Raw genomic sequence first — 26,623 nt, 5'->3', positions numbered from 1 at the left:
TGGTAGTCAGTGGGTGCTAGGTCTGGTGAGTATGGAGGATGATGAAGTCCAACTCCAAAGGATGGTATGGAGATGAGTATGGAGGATGATTCCAACTCCAATTCCTGTAGTTTTTGCCACAGTTGTTTGTGCAGTGTGTGGTCTAGCATTATCATGCAATAAGATAGGAGTCGATCTGTTGACCAATCTAGGCTGTTTTTTCTTTAAGTTTTTTGCATCATATCATCCAGTTGGTTGCAGTATATTTCTGCTGTGATCGGTGAGCCATGTTTCATGAAATCACAATGGATCATACCTGCGCTAGACCACCAAACACTCACCATCAGCTTCTTTTGATGAATATTGCGCTTTGGAGTGTGTTTTGGTGATTCATCCTTGTCCAACCACTGTGCAGAATGTTTGCAATTGTCATATTGGATCAATTTCTCATAAAAATGACAATTTATTCAAAAATGAATCAGATTTGTGACAAGAAAGCAACACCAAGCAAGCTTCCAAACGCTTTTGTTTCTGTGTTCTGTTCCATTTTCAACAATGATTTCCTTAAACAGGCGAGATATGCAAATTTTCAACAAAAAAAAAAAACAGAATGGTAAAATATTAAGCCAAGGTCAAATAATAAGCTGTTACAGTTGGCAATATTATTACCTACAAATTTCATCCTTGACGACCTAATACATAACATATAAACTTATATAATATAATAACAATCTACTATGCCCATTTTTTCAGCTTTATAGTCTTTTTTTCTTTCACAGTATGCCAAAAATGGCCACTAGGGGTGCCCCTACCTATTATTTAAATTAATTTAAAATAACAATATAAATTATTTTATATTTTTACACTATAATATTCAGTATATTATTATTTTTATTTGTAATTTAGTTTGCCTTGATACCTGCATCAGGCCTTTGACTTGTATATATAATAATATACAGCATATATATATATAATATATAGATATATATATATATAATTTACTTACTTATAAATTTTAGAAAATGTGTGTAAATAGTTTTCTAAAATTTATTATCTGCTTTCAGTTTTACATATTGAAACTTTTATGTCTAGTATTTATATGTTATAAAACATATTCTTTTGTAGTTGTTGATTGAAGTTTTTCGCAAAGACTCAAAAAAATTACCCATAGGAGATGGTGATATTGATTGGGAAGAAACAGTTTATTTAAATTTAATTCTTCAGCAGGTAATATCATTTAATTATTCTTTATTTTCCTGGGTCAATAATAGTTACTGAGATAATTATTACTATAAAGTGGCATTGAATACTTCACAAACAAAAACAATTCTAGTATTTTGTTGATGTTTTTGTGCTTTACCTGGAGTTCATATTTTTCATTATTTCAAGTACTTTTATACTCCTATAACCCTTTGTTGTAATAGGGCAGTAATCATATATTCCAAAGGAATGCTACTGTATAGCCAAATTAAAATAAATTTTCTTAAACATGATTCTAACAGTAAATATCAAAACATTACACAACTGTAAAAAAATCACACAAAAGATATTGTTTTACATTAGAAAACCATCAAAAGATACATTTAACAAGTCACATCCTCTTTGAATAAATTGTTTTGCTCACCTCCAACCTTTTTAAAGCAATGTGTAATCTCTTGATAACAAGCACTGAGTTAAGCATTAATACTCAGTGCTCATTATCAAGAGATTATACAACTTTGGCGTGAGTTTTTAAATATTTCCCTAACTTCAGTTGCATGTGATTTTTGAGTTATATTTTTTGATATTTACTGTTGAAATAATGTCTGGGGATAGAGTGTAGGAAACAAAAAGCACTTAAAATAGTGAGAAATTAAACTCTGAAAAAGCAGTAATTGAATATTGAATATTTGTGAAATTTTTCTTCTCTGTCTGCAGAAATAACATACTGAAAGTTAAAATCTAGATATAATTATTTATATATATCTATTAATATGGAATTAAAGGCATTTTGTTTTACTTAATGTCAAAACTATCTTCAACCAAATAAATGTTACTAGAAAACGATTGATTTTGTCAGAGTAATTAAACAAATACATGTTAAACTAATTTCCAGCAAGAATAAATTTTATTACTTTATCAAGTATATAAAGTATAAGTTTTTATTATAATATTTTAAATAATGTATTTTCTGTCATTTTTAAGCTTGTATAGGATATAAAGAAATTTTAAATGTTCTAAAATAATAACAATTTTTTAAAATATTATATACATTTGTAAAATGTATATAAAATGTAAAAAAATGAAAGTTTAAATATACTTCTGAATGTTAAAAAGAATGTTTAATTAAAAAGATGGTTACTGAAAAATTTGAGTATTTTCAAATATATAAATATATATTATAAGTTTTTCTTTTTTTAAAGCTGGAATATACATTAACTTGTGCTATTTGTACCAGAACAAGTTCAAAAGATTTGCAAATTTTGAAACGACATTCTCAGGTAATCATTTATTTTAAGATAACATTTAGAAAATTATATTTAATTAAAACAATGTATTATAGTTCTACAATGAATAAAATTTGTAACTTTTTAAATATAAATATAGAAAAATTTACAATGTTGCATAATTGTATCTGTCAATCTTATCCTGTCTATATATAAATAGTGAGGAGTTTTGTCAGCTTGAAGCAATAAGCATAATAGAACAGTAGTCACTGCTAAAATAATGATAAACTATTTTTTATTTTCCTTTAATCAAGTATGAATAAGAAATGTTAGTGGTTCATTTCATAAATAATTGCATGACCATAATGAAAGGAAGGAAACTTGAATGTAAATTTTAAATAAAATTTACTACATTACCACTGTATAAAGGTATACTTTAAAAAAAATCTGCTACAGCTTTGCATCTTATCAGATGCTAAGTGCAAGGTTGAAATCTAGATGTAAGATAATATCTAATGCAGGACTGGATTAACCCACTTCGGGGCCCTAGACATTTTCTTCTTACCGGGCCCCCTCCCACAAGAAATAGAGCGCACAAAAAAATTAAATAATACATATAGTTAACTTAGAATTTTTTTTTATAGCAATAAGAATAATATTATCGGAAGAATTACTTTCAATATGAAGAAACATAAGAACACATTTTCTTTAGCTTTTAGAATTCACAGTAACCATATAAAAAGCAATATTTTGGTTTATTTGTTTATTACATACAGTTGTCCAACTGAAAAGTAAACTATCTTAATTTTAAATCTTTTCAAAATAAACAGTTTGACCGGGCCCTTCAAAAAACCAGGCCCTAGACATTTGTCTCATTTGTCTATGCGATGATCCGGCCTGATCTAATGCATTGATGTACATCCATAAAATTGCCATTTTTGGCATCAGACAAAAAGCTGATGTTTAAATGTTGAATCAAAAGTAATTATTGCTGTTTATATCAATTGTTTTAATTGTAATTTGAAATTTTAATTAAGAAAAATATATATTAGTTATATTAAATTAGGATTCTGAATTTTCTAAGTTCATAATAAATAATCTGTTAATAAAACTATATAACAATGATATTTGACATGGACTAGCCACCATAAGAGAAATAGTGGATGAAAATGGTAACCAATAAAAAATGACGATGATGCAATTCCATAGTATAAAAAAAAATTATTCTGTCTTTATACAAATCGATTCATTGTACCTTGAGTTTACATGTAAAATATTTACATGGAATGCAGATTTATGACAAATTAAACCATTCAATAGAAAATACATGTATATGTAACAAAATTTTACAGAATTAAATCACTTTTTCAAATTTTTGGCAGTTTTTAAAGTTGTAAGGCACTTTCAGTCTTGTCTTGATGTACCACACGAAGTCGACTTTTTAGGAACTAATTTTGTAAACCCACTAAAAATAATACATGTAGAATAATTGTACATGGATTTTAAAGCAGCATAACATGACGCTCAAGAACATTAATGTGTTACTTCAATCTTTACACATTCTTTTCTTCCAGAGAATTCTATACTATTTAATAAGTATTAATTTACAGTGGAACCTCGCTTAACGAGCATCTCATACAACAAGTGTTTTGAATAATGAGTAAAATAAATTGTGAATAATGACTCTCTTAACGAGCGACGTTTCGCATAACGAGTGGCCAGGAAAGGGAAAGTCCCGGATGTGCTCGTGCTCCATCAGTCAGTGTTTAGCACTCGTTCAGCTAGCATCTTAGTGTTGCTTGTAATCACACATTTTCCCAAACTTGTGTTCACACATATTACATATAAACATCAACAACCATAGCCCGTTATATAATAAATACGCCAAACAATATTCCAAATTCTTAGGCTACATAAAGGCTATAATTAATATTAGAAATTAATTAATTTATCTAGAGGTAGGCGGTTATGCTTCCATCTCGTATTAAATTCAATGACCAATTCCAAATTAAATTCCAGAAATGTCTAAATTAAAAATTATCTATTTGTAATTATTAAATTTAAAATGAGATGAAAACATAACTACCCATCTCTAGTCAAATTAATTAATTTCTACTATTTAATTATAGCCTTCACATAGCCCAAGAATTTGGCATGTCGTTTGGTGTGTTTATCAGACAAATTATCTGATTTTTATTTTTTTTCCTGCAAATTGAATTCACATTTCAGATTGGTTCATTCTGCTCTAGAAGAAAAGATGATGACGACGATTCAAGCTCCTTAACAATTAACATTTATTAAAAGACAATTATACAATGTATTGTATAATTGTCTTTTAATAAACGTTATACATAAAATATTTGAGTATTTTTTCGGCATTATCGTGTTTTACATTAATTTATATGGGAAAAATTGTTTTGCTTAACAAGTGTTTTGCATTACAAGTAAGACTCTGGAACAAATTATGCTCGTGAAGCAAGGTTCCACTGTATTTATAATTATTAAATTTAATAAGAGATGGTGCCTAATGCCTACTTCTAGTACCAAATTTCTTAAAATTTAATTATTAATAGTAGCAGAAAATTAGCAAGATTCATTATGGCGATTATTTGGCTCTGATTAATATGATTGGGCTTTGAGATATTTATATATGTAAAATTAATAATAAAAGGGCAACTTATATTCAGAACCTAATTTTTCCAAAAAGTAAGGATTCCAAAATTGGGAGTTAACTTATATTTGGGATTGATCTATGTTTCTGCCAGCATGGTTTAATAATTCTACTTAGTTTAGTTAACATAGTACATAGAGCATTTTGTAATATTTTTTAGTTTTTGTATTGTGTTATTGTAGACTTAAATAATGGGAAAATATTAATAAATCATAACCAAGATAAATTAATTGCAGAGAGTATATGCTTCACCTAGTAGAAGAAGTATGGATTGCAAGGGTGAAATGGAAGAAATAAGTTATCCTAATATATTTTTCATGGTAGATAATTATGATGAGGTGGGTAATGGAGTTTTTATGTGTGTAATATATTTATAATTAGATTTGGTGATTGTAATTTTACAAAAACATTATTACTCTTAATGTTTAATTGGAAGATGAAAAATGTTTATATGAATAAATGATATATAATATATTACATTAAATATAAAATGTAATGTAATGATATATACACTGGAACCCCAATAATACAACACTTTGTGGGGAAAGTTAAACATGTCAAGTTATGTGGATTGTTGAGTTAGTGAAGTTTTGAGAAATTTTAACTGATGGTGGTATCATTAAATTCCTACTCCTTGCTTTAGTGGCAAAAAAAATGTGTGTCAGTTGTGAAGCAAAAGAAAATTTTGGACTTCTTTTTCTAATATATAGGCCTACTTTATGTAAAATATGTAACCAGAATTTATATTTTTTTGTTTTATATTTTTCAATGTACAGTACTGTATTTATTTTGTGCAAAATAAATACAGTACTGTATTCTTTTCTCCAAATTTTCGGGGGAAAGAAAAGAAAGGCAAGGACCGGAGGCAAAACTGCCAACGGAAAAGTCATTCTTAGTCAAGATCTGAGTGGACGGCAGGACAAGGCAGTGCTCCAAACTTGAAAGAGAAACAAAGGGGACTGCAAAGCCAAGGAAAACTGTAGAGGTTGAAAAGAGCAGAAAGATAAGGGTCATGAGGATAGTGAGTATGACTGGAGATCTATGAGGCATTGTTTTGTTTGTTTTCGAAGGAGGGAAGCATCCAAATGCATAATATTGAAGAGACACCTTCCACATTAGTACCTACCAACTTAAGAAGAACTGTGTATTTTCTACCTTCGTCCATCTATCTGACAATACTACCCTAAGTCTGTGTCTGTTTCTTCCTTTTCTTTTTTCTTAGGTTTAAGATAGGTATAAGCTTAATTGTAAGTTGTTTGGGTTTATACTGTATGTATACATGCGCGTTACCTATATGCTATGAGAAGACAATAGACCACCCTTTTGTTAATTAGTAATATTAATATCTGTAAAGTTGGGATCTGTACTAAAGGAATGGTTCAGAGAGAAATAAAGGATATTTTGTTTGTACATCTATTTTATGTATCCCTCTTGGTAACGTTTGTTTGCAGGTGTTCCTATCTCTCAGTATGAACAACCACACACTGACAATTGAATAGATCTTGCTGATCAAAGGGGTATAAAACGATATCAGTCGATCTCCCCAGCTTCTCACATATGCAAATTTAAAATTGAATTAAATAAAAATTAAATCTGTTCTCATTCTTTTTAATAGAAATGCAAATTTTAAAAATATAAAAATTTATAAAGTTTAAATAACTTAATTTTTCAGGTTTTCCAGGATATTGTAGTACGAGATGGTGAAATAGTTTGTGTTGAACTTCTAGCTACAGATAGGGAAGGCACATTGCAAGGTGTTATATTTCTTGGTTCTATAAGATATGAAGCATTAAAAAGGGTATATGATGCCAGAGTAAGTTAGGTTTTTATATATGTATGTATATTTTAATAATGTAAAGTAAATTATATGTAAGTTAAATATTGCTAGTTTAACTGGTTGTTCAACAAATTTTATGAATTATTTCTAATTAAATTTTATTAGAGATTAATAATTCTGCCAGAGTGAGTTAAAATAATTTATAAAATTTGAAATTACAAGTAATCAGTAAAACTGACAGTATTTTGCTTATATTTGGTGCATAAATAAGCAATAGCTTAAAACAATGTTTCTCAACCTGTGGTTTGCAGTGATGGGACAGGTAGTGCACAGACAGACTTAAAACTTTGTTCAATGATGATTCAATTGTAATAGTTTACTTTCAATTTAAATTATGTTTTCACATGTGTTCAAAACATGCTTTTAGATTTATTATGTTATAAATGGCATAGTATGTTCCAAATATTGGTAATATCCACATAGGTTAAAAAAAGTTAGGACTATATAAGTTGGTGGTCGATAGAATATTTACAGACATTTTACTGGTCCTTAGGCTTAAAAAGGTTGAGAAACACTGGTTTAAAGTATATCTAAATTCAGTTTTTTTAATAATATGTAGAAACACCTTTCTTATTTAAAATATTGTCTAAAAAAATGGAATATTGAACATCAAATGTTGTGAACATGTACCGTACATCCAAAGAATGTGTAGCATTGCTATTGGTTGATTTAATGCATTAATATTCCATTGCATTTAAACAATGCTCTAATTTAGTCTGAAGATGATCTTAAAAAGGTTGAAAATGTTTACTTCTGTCAATTAAAGTAGTGTGTGCTGATTGTATGAAAGTGTAGTTTGTGTTTTTTAATAATAAAATTACTCCAGAAATATTATTAGTTACATAATCAGTTATTTTGATTAATAACAGTCCTTTTTTGGGGGAAAAAATGATGGAATGCTCATCTTATTACTAAAAATATATTACAAATATATTACATTACTTTTATTAATCATATTTAAAACAAATGTTTATAATATATTCTAAAGTTTTGTCCAGTTTTCGTCTAACAAACCTTCTTGACTTCTTTTCTTTACTGTTAGCATCTGTGGCTGAATGACATCCTCTGAGTAACCAGAGATCAACGTATTTTGAAGGATCAAAAAGTCTCAGAGGCAGTCCAACAAGTTTGATGAATAAAAGTGCTGAAATTGTCTTAGTCTTTAACAAAGCTCTTGTTGGGGTGGCAATTAGGTTCATCTGTGAAAACCCGCATTCACATTCCCTTGAAGATATTGGAATGGTATTCAAAGTATTTATCAAATGCAGTAGTTTTTCTGGATATGTCTTTTTGAGAATGTATTCACGGACTTCATGAATTATTTCCCTTTCATTTAGTTGCAATCTGATTGACAAGTTTCTAATTTCTTCTTCTTCGAATGTCAGTTGAGTATTAATATCTTTAGGCCAATGTTTTTGATCAAGTACACGAGACCAATTCACCAACTCATTGTCTTTGCTATCAAGCAATCTTAGGTTAATGTTACCCTAGGTTCCGAGATGGCGGCGGGGGAAATTTTTCCCTACGTTGGAGACTGCGACGGGGAAAAAATTTTCCCTCGATTCAAGATGGCCGCGTTTCCGGCCGCCATCTTGATTTTCTCTGCAGACTCCGCGGACGTTAACCGAAATAACCAAAAAAAAAAAAAAAAGAATTTTTTTACTCACTTTTCGATGGTGGTTGCCTACTTCTTCCTACTTTTTTTTCCTTTCCGATCCATTCTTTTTTCGGTTTTGCCAGCTTGGATACTTTCCTTTTCTCTTGGTGCGGCTCTTTTCTTCCCTGTTCTTTTCGATTCGGCTGCTCTTTTATTGGTCGATTGGCGTTTCCTTGTGTTTGAATTATTACTACTGGTGGTGCAACTCGACCGAAATTCGTCGTTGAAACTCAAATCGGCAAAACTACTCATTATCGAATAATCGCCAATAAACTAAACGCGGGGAGGTGGTGTGGAAAAAAAATAAAATATCGTAACCAGAAAAAAAACCACAGCAATTATTCCAATACGCAATTCGTCACAACACTGCAGTAAACGATTCCAACTGGAAACTAGTCGATTTGCATAAAATTGCATTGAAATGAACAGAAATCACGTCACAGATCGAGCATTTGCATATTCGTTCGTAGCACCACTACGAATTTCCCGCCGATATTACTCTCGCACGACGTCACAAAAAGGCTCCCTCTACCGTCGCAAATTTACACACGACCGTCGCCGTTTCGAGGTTACAGGATACTCGGCAACGTCGAACTCGAGGTTGAAACCGAACGAGGAAAAATTCTCAATGGCGTCGACGTCACGACTCTAGGGAAAAAATTTTTCCCCGCCGCAGTCGCCAAGATAGGGAAAAATTTCCCCTGCCGCCATCTCGGAACCTAAGGTAACATTAACCCAATCTTCTTTCGATTGACTCTCTCAATTTTGTATAAAATTTACTTGGGTCAATGGCAGGATTTTTTCTTGATTCTTTTTCGTGGAGTTTTACTCCATGAAAGCGAAGATCACGTACAACATCAACAGTGCATCTATAATAGGGCCCAAAGTTCTGTTTTCTTTCTTCGAAAACTTGTACTAGCATTTTTATTTTGTTGTTTGCCCTATATAGGTCTGTGTTGCGGTCCAGTAGTTCCAAGTATATAGTTCTGACAATTCTTGGAGAGCATCACACATCAATCCTAGATCCAGTTAAAATTCTGTGGACGTGATTTTTCTTTTCAAGTCATCATATGTGCACTTATCATTTTTGTCTCTAGTAGGGTCATTTATTGCTTTTTTAAAATGAAACACAAGAGATTGAAAATTATTCCATACAGCCAAAACTGTCTGCAAACTAGATGAAATCCATCGGGTACTCAAAACTCTTCTTATTTTCAGCAGCTCATTCCCCAGTAATTCTGCACATGAATGCAACTCTCTACTATTCTTTGCCGAAGCATGGTATATGACGTAAAGTTTATCAATAAATGATTTGAATCTATTTATTCCTGAAGTTTTCTTGACAGCATCATTTACTGATAATTCTAGTCTGTGATTAGTGCAATGCCAAACTATAATAGAAGGAAAATGTTCTGATAGCAAATTTTTTCGCTCTACTTTTACAACCTAACATCACATCTGCACTGTCGCATGCCAGAGAAACTAAATATTTATTAAATAATCTTCTGTCATCCCATAAGAGTGAAGACATTGAAGTAAGGAATCAAATACTCCTTCTACTGTTACTTTTTTCAAGTTCTACTGAGTCAAAAACAAATTTATCGGTGAATTCATTCGAACACCTTTGATACAACTTTGGACATATACTATGAGGGTACTTTTTTGCTTATTGTGGTTGATTCATCAGTTATCAATGAAATTTTATTCTTGGATTCAACAATTTTTTTAACCACAGTTTTTTTTCATTTCTTTACTTGTGTGTATTAACATTGTTAATACACACATTTGTAGAATGAAGAATACAACCCATTTCAATTTTGAGTTCTTGCAAATCAATTTCAGTTTCAAAATGATGGAATGATTGATTTTCCTTTGCTATTGTGGTGATGTTTGCCAAACAGAGAGTTCAAAGTTCGCACTGGTTAAAAGTAGTTGACACTCGAAGACGAAAAGTCGAGAAAGGTGAAGGGCACGTGTTTCGAAACGGTCCTTTTATATCCTTCCGGACTCCCTCTGGTGGCGATCGGGTGAGCTTCGGAAATAGTCACCACAGTACTCCCCCCCAAGTGCCGAAGGCACGAGGAGTTAGAGGAAGCGTGGGTTGAACCGGACATGACGTCCTGAGCGGGTAATTAAATCAGTTTTTTTTTTTTTTTTTAATCAATTAAATACATTTTACTGTAAAATTACAGTCATAATACTGATATATTACACAGAAATGACTTTATGAATGCAATATTAATAAAAAACACAAACAAAATAACGTACATACATTTTTTGTTTTTCTATATAAGTTCATTCCTAAATTTAGTAGGGATCAAAATAATATTTATCCTAATTTCTAGTTAATATTGGAGACAAATTTCACGAAATTTTTGACTATTTTCTCCTCTCGAGCAGTCATTTTAAATGGCACAATTAATTTGCTATGTTGTGCACCACCACTGACGGTGCATTGGTGATAACTTTTGTTTCGTTTTCTAAATTTAGTACTCCTGCCGACGCTAAAACTGATGAGGTATAGATTGAAGTCGACATGATGGTTGCAGGTTAATCTAATAGTGACATGTTCAAGCCGTGAAGGTGTCGAATTAGTACGTTCGAGGAGGGTGTAATGGGCGATGACAGGATCTTCCTTGAGGGATCGGGCTCATTGTTTTCATATCGTGTCTACTAAGGATGCCCTGGTCTGAATGTGGAGACAGTTGATAGATCACTTGACATTCTGATGTGGAATTCTTCGGAGCAGGTTTCATTTTGCCTTCTGGATTAGAGTTTTTTGGTTTCCTTTTTCTCATCTGTATTCCTTCCTTCTTCATGGCTAAAGGCCAGTTGACTCCATGTAATTTGAAGTATAATCTGCACGCATTGCAAACAGGTTTGCCTTGGTTGTTTCTTTGCCATAGTGTTGTATTTGTGGTTGAACAGTTGGAGCAGGAGAGGCCAGCTCTTCTTGAACTTGTATTTTTCATATGAATGCGGTCTGATCCAACTACTGGTGATAATTTTTCCTGTATTGGTAGCATTACTTCATTCATACGTCTCTGGGGTTGCGACATGGGTTTATTTATTCCATTCATCTTATTATAAAGGCCACAAGCATTGCATAAATAGTGTCCAGCATAATCTCTCCTCCATAAAGGCGTGGTGACGGATCCTCAGTTGACACATTCCCTGTCTTCTTGTGTATAATAATCAGAATGATCTGGACTTAGCCTTCTGCCCATGCTGTCTAAGGAGTAAGGTGGGGGATGCTGAATTGTCAACACTGTTGGGCTGTCGTACAGGCTCCAGTTTAGTTGATCTTGTCGTAAATATGTAGATATAAAGCTGGAGTATCCATTGGTATGTGACAGTTTGTTAGGATCTACTGGGGAGAGCCCATTGTGTCCCACGTTCAGATGAGGGCCCTGAGAGAGCGCTGATGTTGAGGTCATACCGTGTGACGCACTTACTTGATGATCCGAAGGATTAGTGGTCCAAACTCCAGAATTTACAAATTGAGCTGATGATGGGCTAACATACGACATTGGTAAAACGGCCAGGGTGTTGGACGGTGGGTATACCGTTGCCATACCCATCCCGGACGACAGTGGTACCAAATTGATGAGATGATTCACGTGATGGCTGTAATTAGGCATGGGACTCGGACTACCATGTTTAACTGTCAATGCGAAGATGTCATGGTGGCCATATCCAGGGCTGTTTGCCATGCTGTGTTGTACAGGAGCCATGCTTGCATGTGTGCTCACCATAGCCAGTGTGGTGCCGCTGTGGTAGAGATACTCCCTGTCTTCGACAGTCGGGACTGTTTCGACTGGCGTCAATGTCTTAAGATTTTGGGTGGAGCCTGACTGGCTTAAACTCTCCTGTAGTGGACTCCCTGAATACCTGGTAACTGCAACTGGGGCCGGACCTTGGGGTCCTGAAGGGCTTTCTGGGTGCAGAGAACTGTGTGGGGGTGTATGAGCTGAGGTGTGGTTGTTGGCCGTTTCTATCTTTCCCTCCAGAGTTGCTTCATCCGACCAACCTTGCTGATCCATAAGGGATGTTCTCAGCCATTGTATTACTCTATCCACTGGGTTAACTGTCTCCAGACACATCTTCAAAGTTAGCTGCGGTAATGAGATCAAAGGATTTTATGGGCTATATGACAATTTACTCCTGTATAATTTGAAATATAAGGATAATGCTATATGGCTGGTTGAATAGTATGGGCGGAATAGAGCATCTGGACATGTTGGCGATATTGATAGGCCACTGAAAGCTTCTTAGAAGATTAAAAGTCCAGCGTTAGTAGCTTGGTGCCATACGTTGAGATTCTTGTGCCATTGGCAGCAAAAAGAACTAGTTTCCTGGGGTTTTTCGCTTGCGGGGAGAGAGATTTCGGAATCACTGAAACATCCGCACCAGTGTCAACCAAAAAACTCAAGTTCGTAAACAGGTTGGCCATGAAAATACGGTCAATTAAGCGGTCGCAACTGTTGGCCCAGACAGCCACTCTGTTAGTTTCCCGCAGCCTGAAAAGAGCAGGGAGGTGTACATTTCCTGGCTCTCTCGCCAAAGTTAGTGTGGTAAAAGCATTGATTATTGGTCGACTCTTTGAACTGGCGGTAATGGCCTCTGGACTGACTGTGCTTCCTGGTGCTATACGTTAGACGAGTATTGTTCCTTTCATGTGATCACTCGCAGTGCACTATGGCCGATAACTCTGTTACTTGCTTAGTAAGCTGCTCAATTTGAAGTTCTAACGAGGAAGAGTGTGTTGATTGTTGACTCGAAGCAGAAATTTACACTTTGAGTGATCGTCAGGTCTGAGATTTTGTTGGCTATTGTAGCTAGTTTGGGTAGCTCCTCGCTTAGCGCGGCAAGAATACTTTGTGTGTTTACTGGTAATCTCGATAGCCGCAAGAACTTTAGTAGTGGTTCCCCAACCGTCTCACCGGCGAGAGCACGCATACATGCTCTTGCCGGTGAGTGGTGGCAGCTGTGATGGGCGCTGGTCTCCTAACTCCAAGCCTTGCAGGAGTGTGCGAATCTTTGATTCTTGGCTCTCAGAGTGTAGCTCTATGAGGCGTTTCTTGAGGGCCTTGTACTTTTTGCTGGCTGGTGGCTGTAAAATTAAGTTGCTGGCTGAGTTGAGCACGTCAGATTCGATTGCGAAAATCGCATGGTTGAATTTGGTCGAATCCGCGGAGATTCCGGAGATGGCAAACTGTGCCCCTAACTGTGCGAACCATAACGTCGGATTTGGCTTCCAAAACGGCGGAGGCTTTACAGCGACCTCAGTTACGTAAACAGCCATTGTGTCTGGCTGGTCATTTAGCAGCATGGTGATTTCCAGAACAAAGGATAAGGGCACAGTAATCGATTAAATGTAAAATGCACGAATTATTCGATAGCCAGGCGTACAAGAGGACGGAATTCTGATAAGTGAGAAAAAGTGATACGCATACCTAGCATAGACACAGGAATTACTTGAAAATTGTTCTGTGGCCATGTGATTGACCAAAAATGTCATAAAATAAAATAAATAGTAAATCCGATTATGAGAAGAAAAAAAATCATTGGAATTGATGGCGTGAATATCCAGATGAAATTGGATTGAAATTGGATCATGTTCGGGTCACCAATGTGGTGATGTTTGCCAAACAAAGAGTTCACAGTTTGCACTGGTTAAAAGTAGTTGACACTCGAAGACGAAAAGTCGAGAAAGGTGAAGGGCACGTGTTTGAAAAGGTCCTTTTATATCCTTCCGGACTCCCTCTGGTGGCGATCAGGTGAGCGTCGGAAGTAGTCGCCACACTATTTTATAAGCAGTTGAAAAATTTTTTTAGTTATTATTATTTCATGAGATAATGACTTTACAAAAACATTCTCAAGCATCACTTTTTTGCTTTCAGCAACTATTTTTAATGCTGCTTTATGTGAAGCAGATTCTTTTTGATTAAAAATTTTTTTTCAAAATGATGCCAACTGTTGGTTTCTATCTTTGCCGGAATATGTTATCTCATTGTTGGCCCATTCTTTGCTAACATTCATTCCCATTTTCGCTTCAACTCCAAGAGTTCCAACTTTTCTACAAGATGTACTGTACAGCCAAGTTTTATTTTGCAAACACAGAACCATTCATTTTTCAAGCAAAAATCATTTTTTTGTTCATATGTCCAGCAGTCCGGCCAGTCATTTGTAGTTTGGCATTGCTTCTCAACATTATATTCAGAAACATTAATCAGGCGGCGTTATTTCTGTGTGTTACTGTGATTTTTTCTCTCTCTGTTGATATTCTGGCCTTTTTATTAGCAGGACAGGGGGTTGAAAAGTAATTAGTGATTTTTTTTTTTAAATACGGGGTCACAGGTTTACACTAAAAATTAAAAAAACAAAATATTTTCCTTTTTTCAAGGATTTTTGACCATAAAGAAATTATTTACCTTTTGCAAATTTTCAAATTTTTCAAATTTATTCATTGTACACACACCCTCACAATTCAGTTGTGCAACAAAATACAAAACAGTTGAAATCAGTTGTACAATGAAATATAAAACAGTTGAAATGAGTCACTGGTCACAATTAGTACTGCGATTCCTGCATTGATGCCGCCAAATCATGACACAACCAAACATGAGCCGAGCAGTATGTCACAGTCATTACAAACTAAGTTTGCAGTATGCATGCATCGTACACAAGATTTGGCACACAAGCAGGACCATCTTAATAATTTTGTTGCCGATCTTTTATGTTCAACAGACGCAATAGCCCCTTCATTTTCTTTTTCCCAGGTAAAGCTGATGGTAGAATAATGCTGCGGCTGGAAAGCTGTAGCAGGGAGGCTGTATCGTACTCTGTGTTCCATAAATTCAGCTGCTTACCACCTTTAATCCCTGCTACAGCTTTCCAGCCACAGCATTATGTTCAACAGACCAATTTAATGTGGACCAAACATCAAATTTTCAAAAATTCTCTTAAAACTTTTAAAATATATTGAAAAAAGGTGGTGGAATGTCATTCCATTGCGTTCTATGACAAAAAAAGCACTGATTAATAATAATAATAATAATAAACTTCAATATGGTTACAATATCAGACAACAAAACAATGCTGTTTACATTATCATATCTTGTGTACATGGACAATAACAAACTTTATGCATCCACACAGAATCAGCTTCCTCATCTCTTACAAACTACATACAAACATATCAATCATGATGTACAAATAGAGTTTGGTCTACACATATGCAAAACACTCCATATTGAAAAAAAGAGTTCTGAAGAAAGGAGACTTTGTACTCAGAAGTGGAGATGATATTGAATCCACAGAAGAGGGCAGGTTTTACAAATATTTAGGATTCTAACAAGCTAAACTTACAGAGCATGCATAGATAAAACAAAGATTAACACTCAAAATATCAGAACAGTTTACATGCAGTAGTAAGAACACACCTAAATGCAAAACAACTATTAAAGCTATTAATACATATGTTGTTCCTGTACTCACATTATCCTTTAAGGAGGTATACACAGGACAAGCACAGATCTCAAGCAACTCCAAAGGAAAACAAGAACAACACTTACTAAGGCATAAACAATATTATCTGAAATTATTCATAGAAAGACTAACTCTTCCTTGTAAAGGTGTCCATGGCCTGACTAATATAGTTAACCTGAACTACAAACAAATTCTGACAATGTGGTATTTTTTTACAAAACAAGAAACATCGTGATTACATAGATCTATAACTCTAGCAGGCAGTACAACACACTGTTAAACTTACAGCACCTGGACAGAGCTCAACACAAATAACATAGACACCACTAAGCAGTTATGAACCCAAAAAGTATTCATGGCAGCTATGCCTATGACCTAGCTTGGGACTGTTAATAAAATTGCATCAAACTACTGGCTGACTAGGGACTGAATGTTTGGAGAGGTTTATGGTTGCCATTCAAGGTCAGATCATAAACACTAAAAACACAGAAAACACATCTTGGAGGATGCATTACTCAAAATGACCTCATAGAGGCAGAGGCTTTAAATGTCTCACTATGAGACATTTAAAGCAAAGGTTTAAAGAACATAAATAACATTGCAAGAGCTTGGATAGTACTGTCTCATTTTGCTAAGCATTGGGATGTTGACGTTCATTGGGACAAAGCGTCTGTCATTAGGGCCACGAACAACAAACAAGTGCTGAAACATCTAGAAAAACTAGAAATCTACAAAGCCCACATTAGCACAGGTTGTATTAACCATAGGGATGCAGATGGTTTATCCACTGCATGGAAATCATTTCACCAAAGCACATAATGTTTTTCTTGTAATAGACATGTTTTGCATTATTGCGGCAGTAATTTTTGTTGTGTTTTTATTTTTAATATTACTACTATATGTAGCGCATGCGCAATTTGTTAGTTTCTAATATGCAACTGTGTTTTTACATTGGAATTAATTTGAATTTTTAAGTATTTGTATTGCTTGTATTCTATTTTTTCTGCATTCATTTTTGTTTTGAGTTCATTTAACTGAAGGTGGCTATTTAAAATAGTCAAAAACATTATTATTAAATAATTTATTGCTGGAAATATTAAGGTGTGTTGTTTTTTAATAGTTTATTTTCCAGTAGGTTGTTTGTTTATTGAAAAATCATACATTAAAGATCCAGCAATGAGTTGTGCAACCTTTTTTTACAGATGACAAAATAAAAATATTTGTTATTTACTGAAAATTTGTTCTAGTGGGTTGTGATTGTTTGGTCGAGTGTTGCAGTACCACTGTGTTTGATTAACACAATTTTGATATGTGCAGTAGCATCAAGGGATTAATTAACACATTAATTAAGGGCTACCCAAATATGCATATCTTTGTAACATATCCCTGTGTCAGTGTTGATCAGTGTTGCTGATGATTTTCTCAGCTCCCAATATTGGCAACATGATTGTTGATTTCAAAGTGTGTATGATCTTTAAATAGTTTGCATCTCAGTATGCATGTGTCTAGCTCAAGCTGAAGGAAGCAACTTAGACCGTAGATGTCATCCACAAAAAAATAACAATGATGTACTTGTTTCACTTACATATATATTTTGTTACATATGTGGTGAATTCACTACAATCAAATGGCAATGACCAATTTCTTTACTGTTTAAAACAGCCTTGTACCCTTCAGCAATAGGAAGATTCAACATCTCACAAAAGTAGGTGCAAGCTCAGAAAGACTTGTTCTGCAACATTATCTACTAATTTGTGAAGTAACTGACTACTGAAATGCCAGAAGACAATGTATCTGAGTTGATAAACTACTATTCGTGAATTCTTCACTGCATTTACTTTCACTTATATGTAGCTTCTCATGTTATACTTACGTGGTTGAGTGTATAGTAACTTGAGAACTGTGTGTATTGTGGAAAAACTAATGACATGTTTGGAAACAGCATGATTAAATTAATGTAAATTACAGTGTTGCATCTCTGTTAATAAAATTTTTCTAAAGTTCTATAGATTAGTATTATTTCAATAGTTCTTTAAACAGAACTTCAAAATAACATTTCAAATTAAACAATTTGAGTTTAAACAGGATTTTACTTAGTTAATGGATTTATTAATTTTTGTTGTTTAAATTTCCTAGGCTAGTTTATCTACTAGAGTTGCACAGCGTGTTTCAATGGGATGGTATCAAGGACAGCAAAGATTGGAATTTGTCAGAATGAGAGGACCTAATGGAAAAGGTCATGCAGAAATGGCAGTAACAAAACCAAAAGGATCTGGGGCTGAAACTCCTACTTCTGAGCCTGGATTCTGTATGACAGAATTTGAATGGGAAGATTTAGATGTAAGTTTTAGTATTTTAATTAATTTAAAGAAAAACAAAATGTACTAAAAAATGGAGTTTATTTGAATTAATATTTTATTTAAAGTTTAAGTATATGATGATTTTAAATTTAATTAAATACAAGAATATTCCATGTAGTGCAATTATTATGTTCCAGGAAATTACTGAACTAATTGGATTCACATAATCAGGGAATATATTTAATAGGAAAAACAATTTGTTTAAAAAGAGACTTTGTTTTGCTTAAAAATTTTTATGCACTAATTTAACAGGTTATAAAGTCATAAAAAGAAACTACTAGAGGATAAAATGAAGAGATGCTACTAAACAAATTTTATAACTAAATTTGTAAATTTTTTATTAAAAGAGAAAATTATTTAATGAACATCATTACTTCAACTTTAATTCCAGTAACATAGCATTTAATACAATATTGAACTAATGCTTTCGACCTTACCTGAGGTCGAAAGCATTAGTTCGCTTTGGGTTCTTAAACCAATTGAATTCCAAAAATGGAATGCTTTGCTTAGAATCAAATGTTTTTTAAATACATTAAATTTTAAAAATTTGGAACATATAAATCAAAATTAAACCTAATGGTAGCATTTACACGAATTCAATATATATGTATAAGGCCACCCATATGTACTTATTATTTGAGGATCCCACATAACCATAAATAATATGAGTTGTTTAATCGTTAGCGTTGCCATGGTCCTCACAAGCACCGCCAGGCATTAGTTCAATATTGTATTAAATGCTATGTTACTGGAATTAAAGGTTAAGTAATGGTTATTATTGTTAATTGTCTACTTGGACTTTACTTATTAATAGGACTTTATACTGGTGTTTAAAGATTGGCACAGTAATGAGAGTTAGTTCAGGAAAGAACAAAATTTCTCATTACTGTGCCTATCTTTAAACACCAGTATAAAGTCCTATTAATAAGTAAAGTCCAAGTAGACAATTAACAATAATATTAGAATTTAAGGACAGTAAGGCTTTTACAATCAGTTAAGTAATGGTGTTCATTGGTACTGTTAATAAACTAGAAGATATTGTTAATTATTTAATGTCTCTCTTTTAAGTTACTGGTAGTATTGAATTGCATTTTCTAATATTCTTCGTGCATTAATGCTGGATTCTTTATTTAAATCATTATTAAAAAGTAAAAAGTGAAAAATTTTAAGTTTATGGCACCAGAAGGCAATAATGTAGGATGAGCAGCTGGACTGAGTGCTGCTAGCCATTTTGTCAATTCTCACTCTGAATTGTCAATAGTCTCTAGTACATCAGTTAACAAACAGATGGGACTGCAAATCTTTTGCGAAATATTTTTATGTTTGGATAACAAACACTTCACAGAACAAACACAAGAAGTGACGCTGTGTTTAAGATTTGTAAAACTGTACATGGTTTATGGAATGAGACTGTCCACAGTTTTATACATAACCTTTTCTGCACTAGTTAATTTCTGTTTACTGAATTTTTGTAAGTGCTTTTCTGAACTTTTTATTTAAAAAACTGATTTTATTATGGGGTCTAAAAAGAGTGGAGTGTCAAGAACTGTGTTCACTATAGAAACTAAGCAAGAGATAATAGCCAAGTGGGCAGATGATTTCAACAGGTATACAGTAGATAAATCTTAGCTAAGAAAGATATAATCAAAAAGACTCAAGCTGATAAAGGATTAACGAAAATTGTGAGAAACAAAGATGTGCCATTCATGAAAAAATGGAGAGATTTCTTTTAGTTTGTTATTACATATAAATAAACATAGTAAGAAAGTATATAATTTTTAGTTAACATGCCTTTGTGTCCTTAACTTAATTTAAACATATCTCATCTACTAGTACTTTATCAATTAACTGGACTTATTATACTGGATTTATGGATACAGCAATTAGGTCTTACAGATCAGAAATAATAATGTTTATTTAAATCATCTGTTTTTTTAGAGTCTGGTATTTCCATATCTGTCATGTTTGATATTAATTTCCTTTCATAGTCTTCTTTTTCTTTTAAAGTTGGATATCCTATTTTTTAAACTAATTTATTATATTTATTTAAGAAAAACTTACCAGAATTTTCACACATTGCTTTTTCTTTGTTTCTTTTGTTTTTCTTTTGTAATTTCTTTAGTTTGTACTTTTTATAATTAATATTAGAATCTATTATCTAGAATCTACAGGTGATTTAAATAAACAATATTATTTCTGATCTGTAAGACCTAATTGCTGCATCCATAAATCCAGTATAATAAGTCCTGTTAATTGATAAAGTACTAGTAGACAAGATAAGTTTAAATTAAAGAATATAATTTTTATTTGTTTTTGTGAGTCTCCAGAACAAATTAATCAAATTTCCATAAAAGTCTATGGTAAATTGATAATCGGTTAACGAACAATTCGGGGTAGCAAACATGGTCTTGGAATGGTAGGGATAAAATACCCACTGTGTTTTATTTATACCATTGTCCTTGAAATTACCACTGCAGGTGAAACAATAAATTTGTCAAGATATAAATAAGCAAAACAGGTGGCCAGATCAATTATCATTTATGTTTCCTTTTGATATTAAAAGATGTTTATTTACTAGTTTTAAGTCTCCTCATTTAAAAGTTTCTTTGAATTCAAAATTTTACACCTTTATGTGAATTGATGGTATGTCAATTCACATAAAGGTGTGAAATTTTGAATTCACCTGGTAATGTGTAAGGAAACAATTTCTTTACTTTTGAACAAAGTTTTAACATTTTTGTACAGTAGTAACTTTATTTTGCTTTTAAGAGAATTTTTATTCTGTAATTTTATAAGTTCTGATGTTATATTATGTTCGATATTTATTTTTTGTTTTCAATTACTGTATTTTTATAATTTTCATTAAAAATATAAATTACACATATTTAATAAGTGATTTTATTATGAAATATAGTACTGTATAATAAAATTGCAACTACTATTTTGTTTTTATATTGACACTGTTTGTCTTTAAATGTCATTGTTAAAGAAACAATAATGCTAAATGGGCGTTCATTTTATCAATGTTTACTTAAACATCATTAAATACAAAATAATCATGAATAAAAAAAAACTAAGCTTATATCAGAAACACTTGCCCATGAAAGAATATAGGATAGAGATATCACAGCATGTATAATCTGTTTAGTATAAGCCCAGAATTTTTAGTACTCTGTTATATTGCACCACCAGATATCATGTTTTTTCTTTGTCTCCCAACAAAATGCAATATAACGGGGCTACTGTATATCCAATTATTAAATCATCTTAATCTTTAGGCAACACAGTACTTTGACTAATTTATAATAAAATGCATGATTTACTTTGGTTTTATGCAATTGTGTAGTATTATTTTGTTTAGATATAGTATACAATTAACTAAAAGATTTTTGTTCACAATATATTACTAAATCTATTCAAATAAATCAAATTGTAAAAACTTTTTCTTTGTAAATTTTCAATTAATATATATAATTTTCCATAATTTATTACAGGAGAATCCATACATGCAAAGGAGAATGTCTGATCCTAGTTCTAATCTTAATAATTTTGTTCGTGGTTGGAAAACAAGACAAGAAATGAAAAAATCTCAGTCAGAAAATGAAGGTGTAGATAGTTATGCAAATGGAATCAATGAAATAGAAGCTGGTGATATAAGAGATGGTAAATTCTTTAATTTTACAGAAGTTAAAACTAATTTTTATTAAGATATTGATAGAATATTTTAAAATTCCAGAATCAAAAAGTGATTCCATAATAAATTTAACTGAATTAAAGTATTTGATTTTTATTTTATCATAATTACAAGAATTATCAGTAAATCAGTGAAAAACTAGTCTAAAATAGCTAAATTAAGAAATTGGTATTCTGTTTCTTAAGTTTTTAACTTAAGAAATAGAATTGCTTTTTAAGAAACTGCTTTTTAAGTTATCTAAATCTCTAGTTACATAAAAGAAACGTTTTAATCAGTTTAATTTACATAAATATTCTCTAGATTTCAAATGTTCAGAATCTCTGTTCAATTTCAAGTATTCTACATAAGCAGAAACTTTTCTAAAACATTTCTTACATGTAGTTAAAGATTTGGCTACCTCAAAAAGCAGTGTCTTTCTACTTTTTATAGTAGGGTGTCAAAATTTAATAAATTTGAAGATAGCTAAATTATGAAATTTTTTCTAAAAGAAGAAGAAAAACTGAAAATTTCACAAATGTTAGTAAAATTATCAATAAATACTTATCAATAATAAATTATTATTGATAATAAATAATAATAAATTATTATTTATGAAAATGGATTACCTGAAAGGTTTAGTGAATATTAATGCCATTTTTTTTCAAGTCCTACTTGCATATTCATAATACATAATACAAAATATAAATCATGTACAAACAAAACTAAAAGATTAATCGGATAGTGGTGGTGTAATTTGAAATTATTGATTTTCTTAATTTGATGATCAACTACTTGTTACTGGTTCTTTGTCCTATCTTATTATAGTGTACTTTATAGCCCCAAAATATTTAATTTTAATTCATATGTTGTTTAGTATATGAACTGAACATAATCATATACTGAACAATGCTGTTCAGTTTATGGTTATTTTATAGTTGTTCAAGTTTGATTATTCAAATCCACAAAAAATTTATGCTTAATAGCTAATTAAAAAAATAATTTTTAAACAATTACATAAACAGATGAAAATAGTTATAGACAAAATGAAAAGAATTAATCACTTGCAATACTTTTAATGACCAGTTTAAATATTTCATAATTTATGAAATTAATAAGTTAATTGGTCCCTAAGCTTTCCATATCTGATCTGAAATTTGGTAGTGTCTTGTTCCTGTACATCATACTTCTCCTGATAACGATCAAGTCATGCCAGTGTGGCTTTATTAATCCTTGTTATTTATTTTTCTTTTCTTTTATTTTCTTTATACCATTTTCCTGCGGTAAAACTGTACTTCTGGCTTTTGTTTCCCTAACCACACTGTAGTTGGCTGACCCGTGTGGTCTGATCTGTGATAAAACAAAAGGGGTGACACCTGATTGGTCGAGGAGTTACTGGCAGAGGACGGAGGGAGATTCGAACGGAACAAAGAAGGCACTTTTTGGGGTTAAGAGAAGAAAGCACGATGGAGGATACATGAAGACGAGTATGAAAAGAAGACAATTACTAAGGAACGGATCCAAGGTTTTTTTTTATTATTGCCAGTCACCCCTTTGAACCTTTCATTCTGTATAATTCCTGTATAATTCTATGACTCTTATATCTTACTCTAAATTTGGGCCCGATATTAGTATAATTTAGTTAAGTTAAACCTAAGCTTTAGTAAGCCCTTTATTTGTCGGTACTTGGAAACCCGTCGGTTGTATTGTGGTGATTTGTGGCAAGGTAATATGTTCCGCGAACGGACCGATACAAAATAAACGAATCAGATTATACTTTTAACAAGATATGATTTTTTATTTTCGCCAGAAAAGAACAAAACAGGTTCTTTGTGGATCCCAACTTCACAAAGTAAAACGTCGTGCAGGTGTTCTGTCCCTCAGTATACAACAAAGGACGCATTTGAAACGGAACCCGACAAAGTCTGACGTGTGAAGACCTTAAAACTAAGCTTATCCTACTTATAACTAGAAGAGAAGAAAAGTGAAATTAGGTGGAGGTAGAAATAGAAGAAGAAAGAAATACCCGGGATTTTCTTTTCTTAGTGTCTGTACTTTGGTGGGACACCGCTCTTGAGTCCTGCCTGATTATTAAGAACCTTCCGTTCTCTCGGTGAACTTCTCGTTCTTCCGTAGTTTGCTTTAGCTCTCCTTACGATAGCCTCGGAAATTCCCTTTCTTTCTTAAGCCTGACCTTTTCGGCTCGTAGTCTTTGTTACTTTTCTTTCTGCTGCTAACCTATGCACACCGTTTGAGCTCGATCCTTTTCTCTGCCCTCTCTCTCCGCTGTCCAGTCCAAAAGTGGCTCCCCTACTCTCTCCGAAGCCCTCGGGGTCTTGCTCTTCTATTGTTTCAGTTGTTTACTTCTTCGAAACAGTAATCCCACCCAGAGACAAGAAGTGGAAAGGAAAGTTTTAGAGGATAGACAAGACAAAGAGACAAAAGAATTACTAAAACTAACTTATATTACATATAAAAATATAAATACGCAAATAATATGGCCGACAGCCACAGTATTGTAACGACCGGTCCCAGTTAATTTGTATATTATAGTTTGTAAGCATGAATATTTGTATATTCAGGATTTTGAATAATTTTGAAATTAATCATTAAATTTTTATCAACACCGAGCAATTCTCCGGATTCAGTTATTTATTACTCAGCTACACCAGTCATCTATCTAATTTTGTTCTTGAGAAAATTTTGAATTGAATTCACCTGACTTTCAAACCAGACTGGAAGTTTGTATATAGTTAATTGGGACTTCTGGTTCTACGCTTTCCGTATCTGGTCTGAATTTTCATCTATCTCATTTTGTGCTCAAAATTAATGGAAGACAGACAGACATATGGATAACAGTGGGAATGTATGGGTCTACAATTTGAAAATTGCAGTCCAATAAAGCTTTTTAGGTGTTTCCTTGTTAACTGAAGAATATTTTAATGTTAAGGCTTAGTTATATTATCATTTTTTATTTATTTGTTTATATTAATTATTATTTTATTTTATTATTTTATTTTTTGTTTTTGTTACTAGACAAGTTGCTCACTTCCCAGAAAGTAGATTTTAAGGTTTCTAAACAGTTTCAATGTAAACAAGAGCCAATTTTTAACGATGATGAAAATGTTAAAAATAGAAATGTTAATACATTGACTGAAAATGAAAACAGCAAGACTGGTGAGCTTAATTGTTTTCTTTTGACTGAGATTAACTTTTTGTAATTATAGACTAAAAAAAACTAAAAATAAAAAATACTATTCACATTATAATTAGATATTCAGAAAAAAACATATAAAATATAAATATTAATGGCTATATTACAAATAATTATTATTAGGAATTTGTTGAATAAAATTTAATTGATAAATTTTATTACATTTACTAGAACATCACACATTACTAAGCAGATTTAATGCATAAAAATTTAAATTGTGTTATGCTTGTTATTTATAGTTAGTATAGGTGAGCATTCTAAATTACAGGTAATATTCCTATAGGTCAGCATATATAGTAATAAAAAATATTTTCGTATATATAAAAAAAATTTATATTTAATCTACTTGAATTAAAAATAAACTAATGGCAAACCATCTGACTAGCCTAAAGTAATATGAATCTGCTGCCTCTGCTGCCTCTGCTAACATCAACATGCTCTAAACATGTGCATTTGAAGATGAAATCCTCATTAACAAATTTGAATCTTTTATTTTCTTGTAGAAAGTTTTTTTGCAAAAATCTTAGAAGAATTTACATATTCAATATATAGCCATTATTTAATCTTCTCTAACAAATATCTCTGTGGCATGGATAAAATATTTTCAGCTAAAATTTGTTGCTTAAATTGAAAAACAACAGGACTAGATACTTTTAGTGTATTTAATAACATTAATGCATAAAATAACATTATTGTTGTACAATGATATAATTATTTTTAAACATTATACAGCCAAGTTTATGCATGACACTGTCTTTGGACTTTCAGTATATGAATTCTTTTTTATTGGTCGGTCATATTCCCATTTCTGTGAAATGTACATAAAGCATCATCACTTTCTCAATTGATGATATTTCCAAATATTATAATAAAGTCACCTTGGTTTATGAACTTAATTCATTCCTAAAAGTTGTTCAGAAACCGAATTGTTCTCAAACCAAAACAAATTTTCCCATAAGAAACAATGTAAAATGGATTCATCCATTTTCAACCCCCCAACAAAACCTTTTTTTTTTTTTACCTTTTTAGCTGTATTTCATGCATAAAATACTAAAATGCCTATAAAAGAAATATAATATTACTTTATTTATATCTATACCTATATTTATTCTATATATATATGTTACCGGCAAAACCCGACTTTAAGCCAAAGTAGTTTTGCCTAGGCCAAACTAGTTTGGTGTAAGTGTGTCAGGCCAAACTAGTTTAGAATTATTATTCAAGTATATTAATGGTTAAATATATTAATAGTTAAAATAAAATTAAAAGGCAATCAATTAGATGAACAATATTTATTCAAACATAATCTACTTAATTA

The 26,623-nt window shown here is 32.1% G+C and overlaps 1 protein-coding gene and 2 pseudogenes across 2 annotated transcripts in view; 1 reads left to right on the top strand and 2 right to left on the bottom strand.

Annotated features, from left to right (window-relative positions):
- LOC136968727 (uncharacterized protein KIAA0930 homolog) overlaps positions 1-26,623 on the top strand; it is a 112,746-nt gene that overhangs the window by 80,153 nt on the left and 5,970 nt on the right. Inside the window, exons 10-16 of one of the 2 annotated variants that reach the window (XM_067262775.1) lie at positions 1,105-1,206; positions 2,382-2,459; positions 5,313-5,414; positions 6,749-6,889; positions 18,198-18,401; positions 21,916-22,084; positions 25,128-25,268. In XM_067262775.1, the coding sequence (XP_067118876.1) occupies positions 1,105-1,206; positions 2,382-2,459; positions 5,313-5,414; positions 6,749-6,889; positions 18,198-18,401; positions 21,916-22,084; positions 25,128-25,268 (937 nt within the window). The remainder of the gene's footprint in view (positions 1-1,104; positions 1,207-2,381; positions 2,460-5,312; positions 5,415-6,748; positions 6,890-18,197; positions 18,402-21,915; positions 22,085-25,127; positions 25,269-26,623) is intronic. The other variant, XM_067262825.1, reaches the window with a different exon arrangement.
- LOC136969817 (GATA-binding factor 5-A-like) lies at positions 10,902-12,173 on the bottom strand (annotated as a pseudogene).
- LOC136968649 (uncharacterized) lies at positions 13,305-13,875 on the bottom strand (annotated as a pseudogene).

This window comes from Centruroides vittatus, unplaced genomic scaffold (genome assembly GCF_030686945.1).
Source record: "Centruroides vittatus isolate TY-2023 unplaced genomic scaffold, ASM3068694v2 contig_10, whole genome shotgun sequence".
In the NCBI taxonomy this organism is placed as follows: Eukaryota; Metazoa; Arthropoda; class Arachnida; order Scorpiones; family Buthidae; genus Centruroides; species Centruroides vittatus.
Note: the sequence above shows the minus strand (reverse complement) of the source record. Positions and strands in the feature narration are given on the sequence as shown.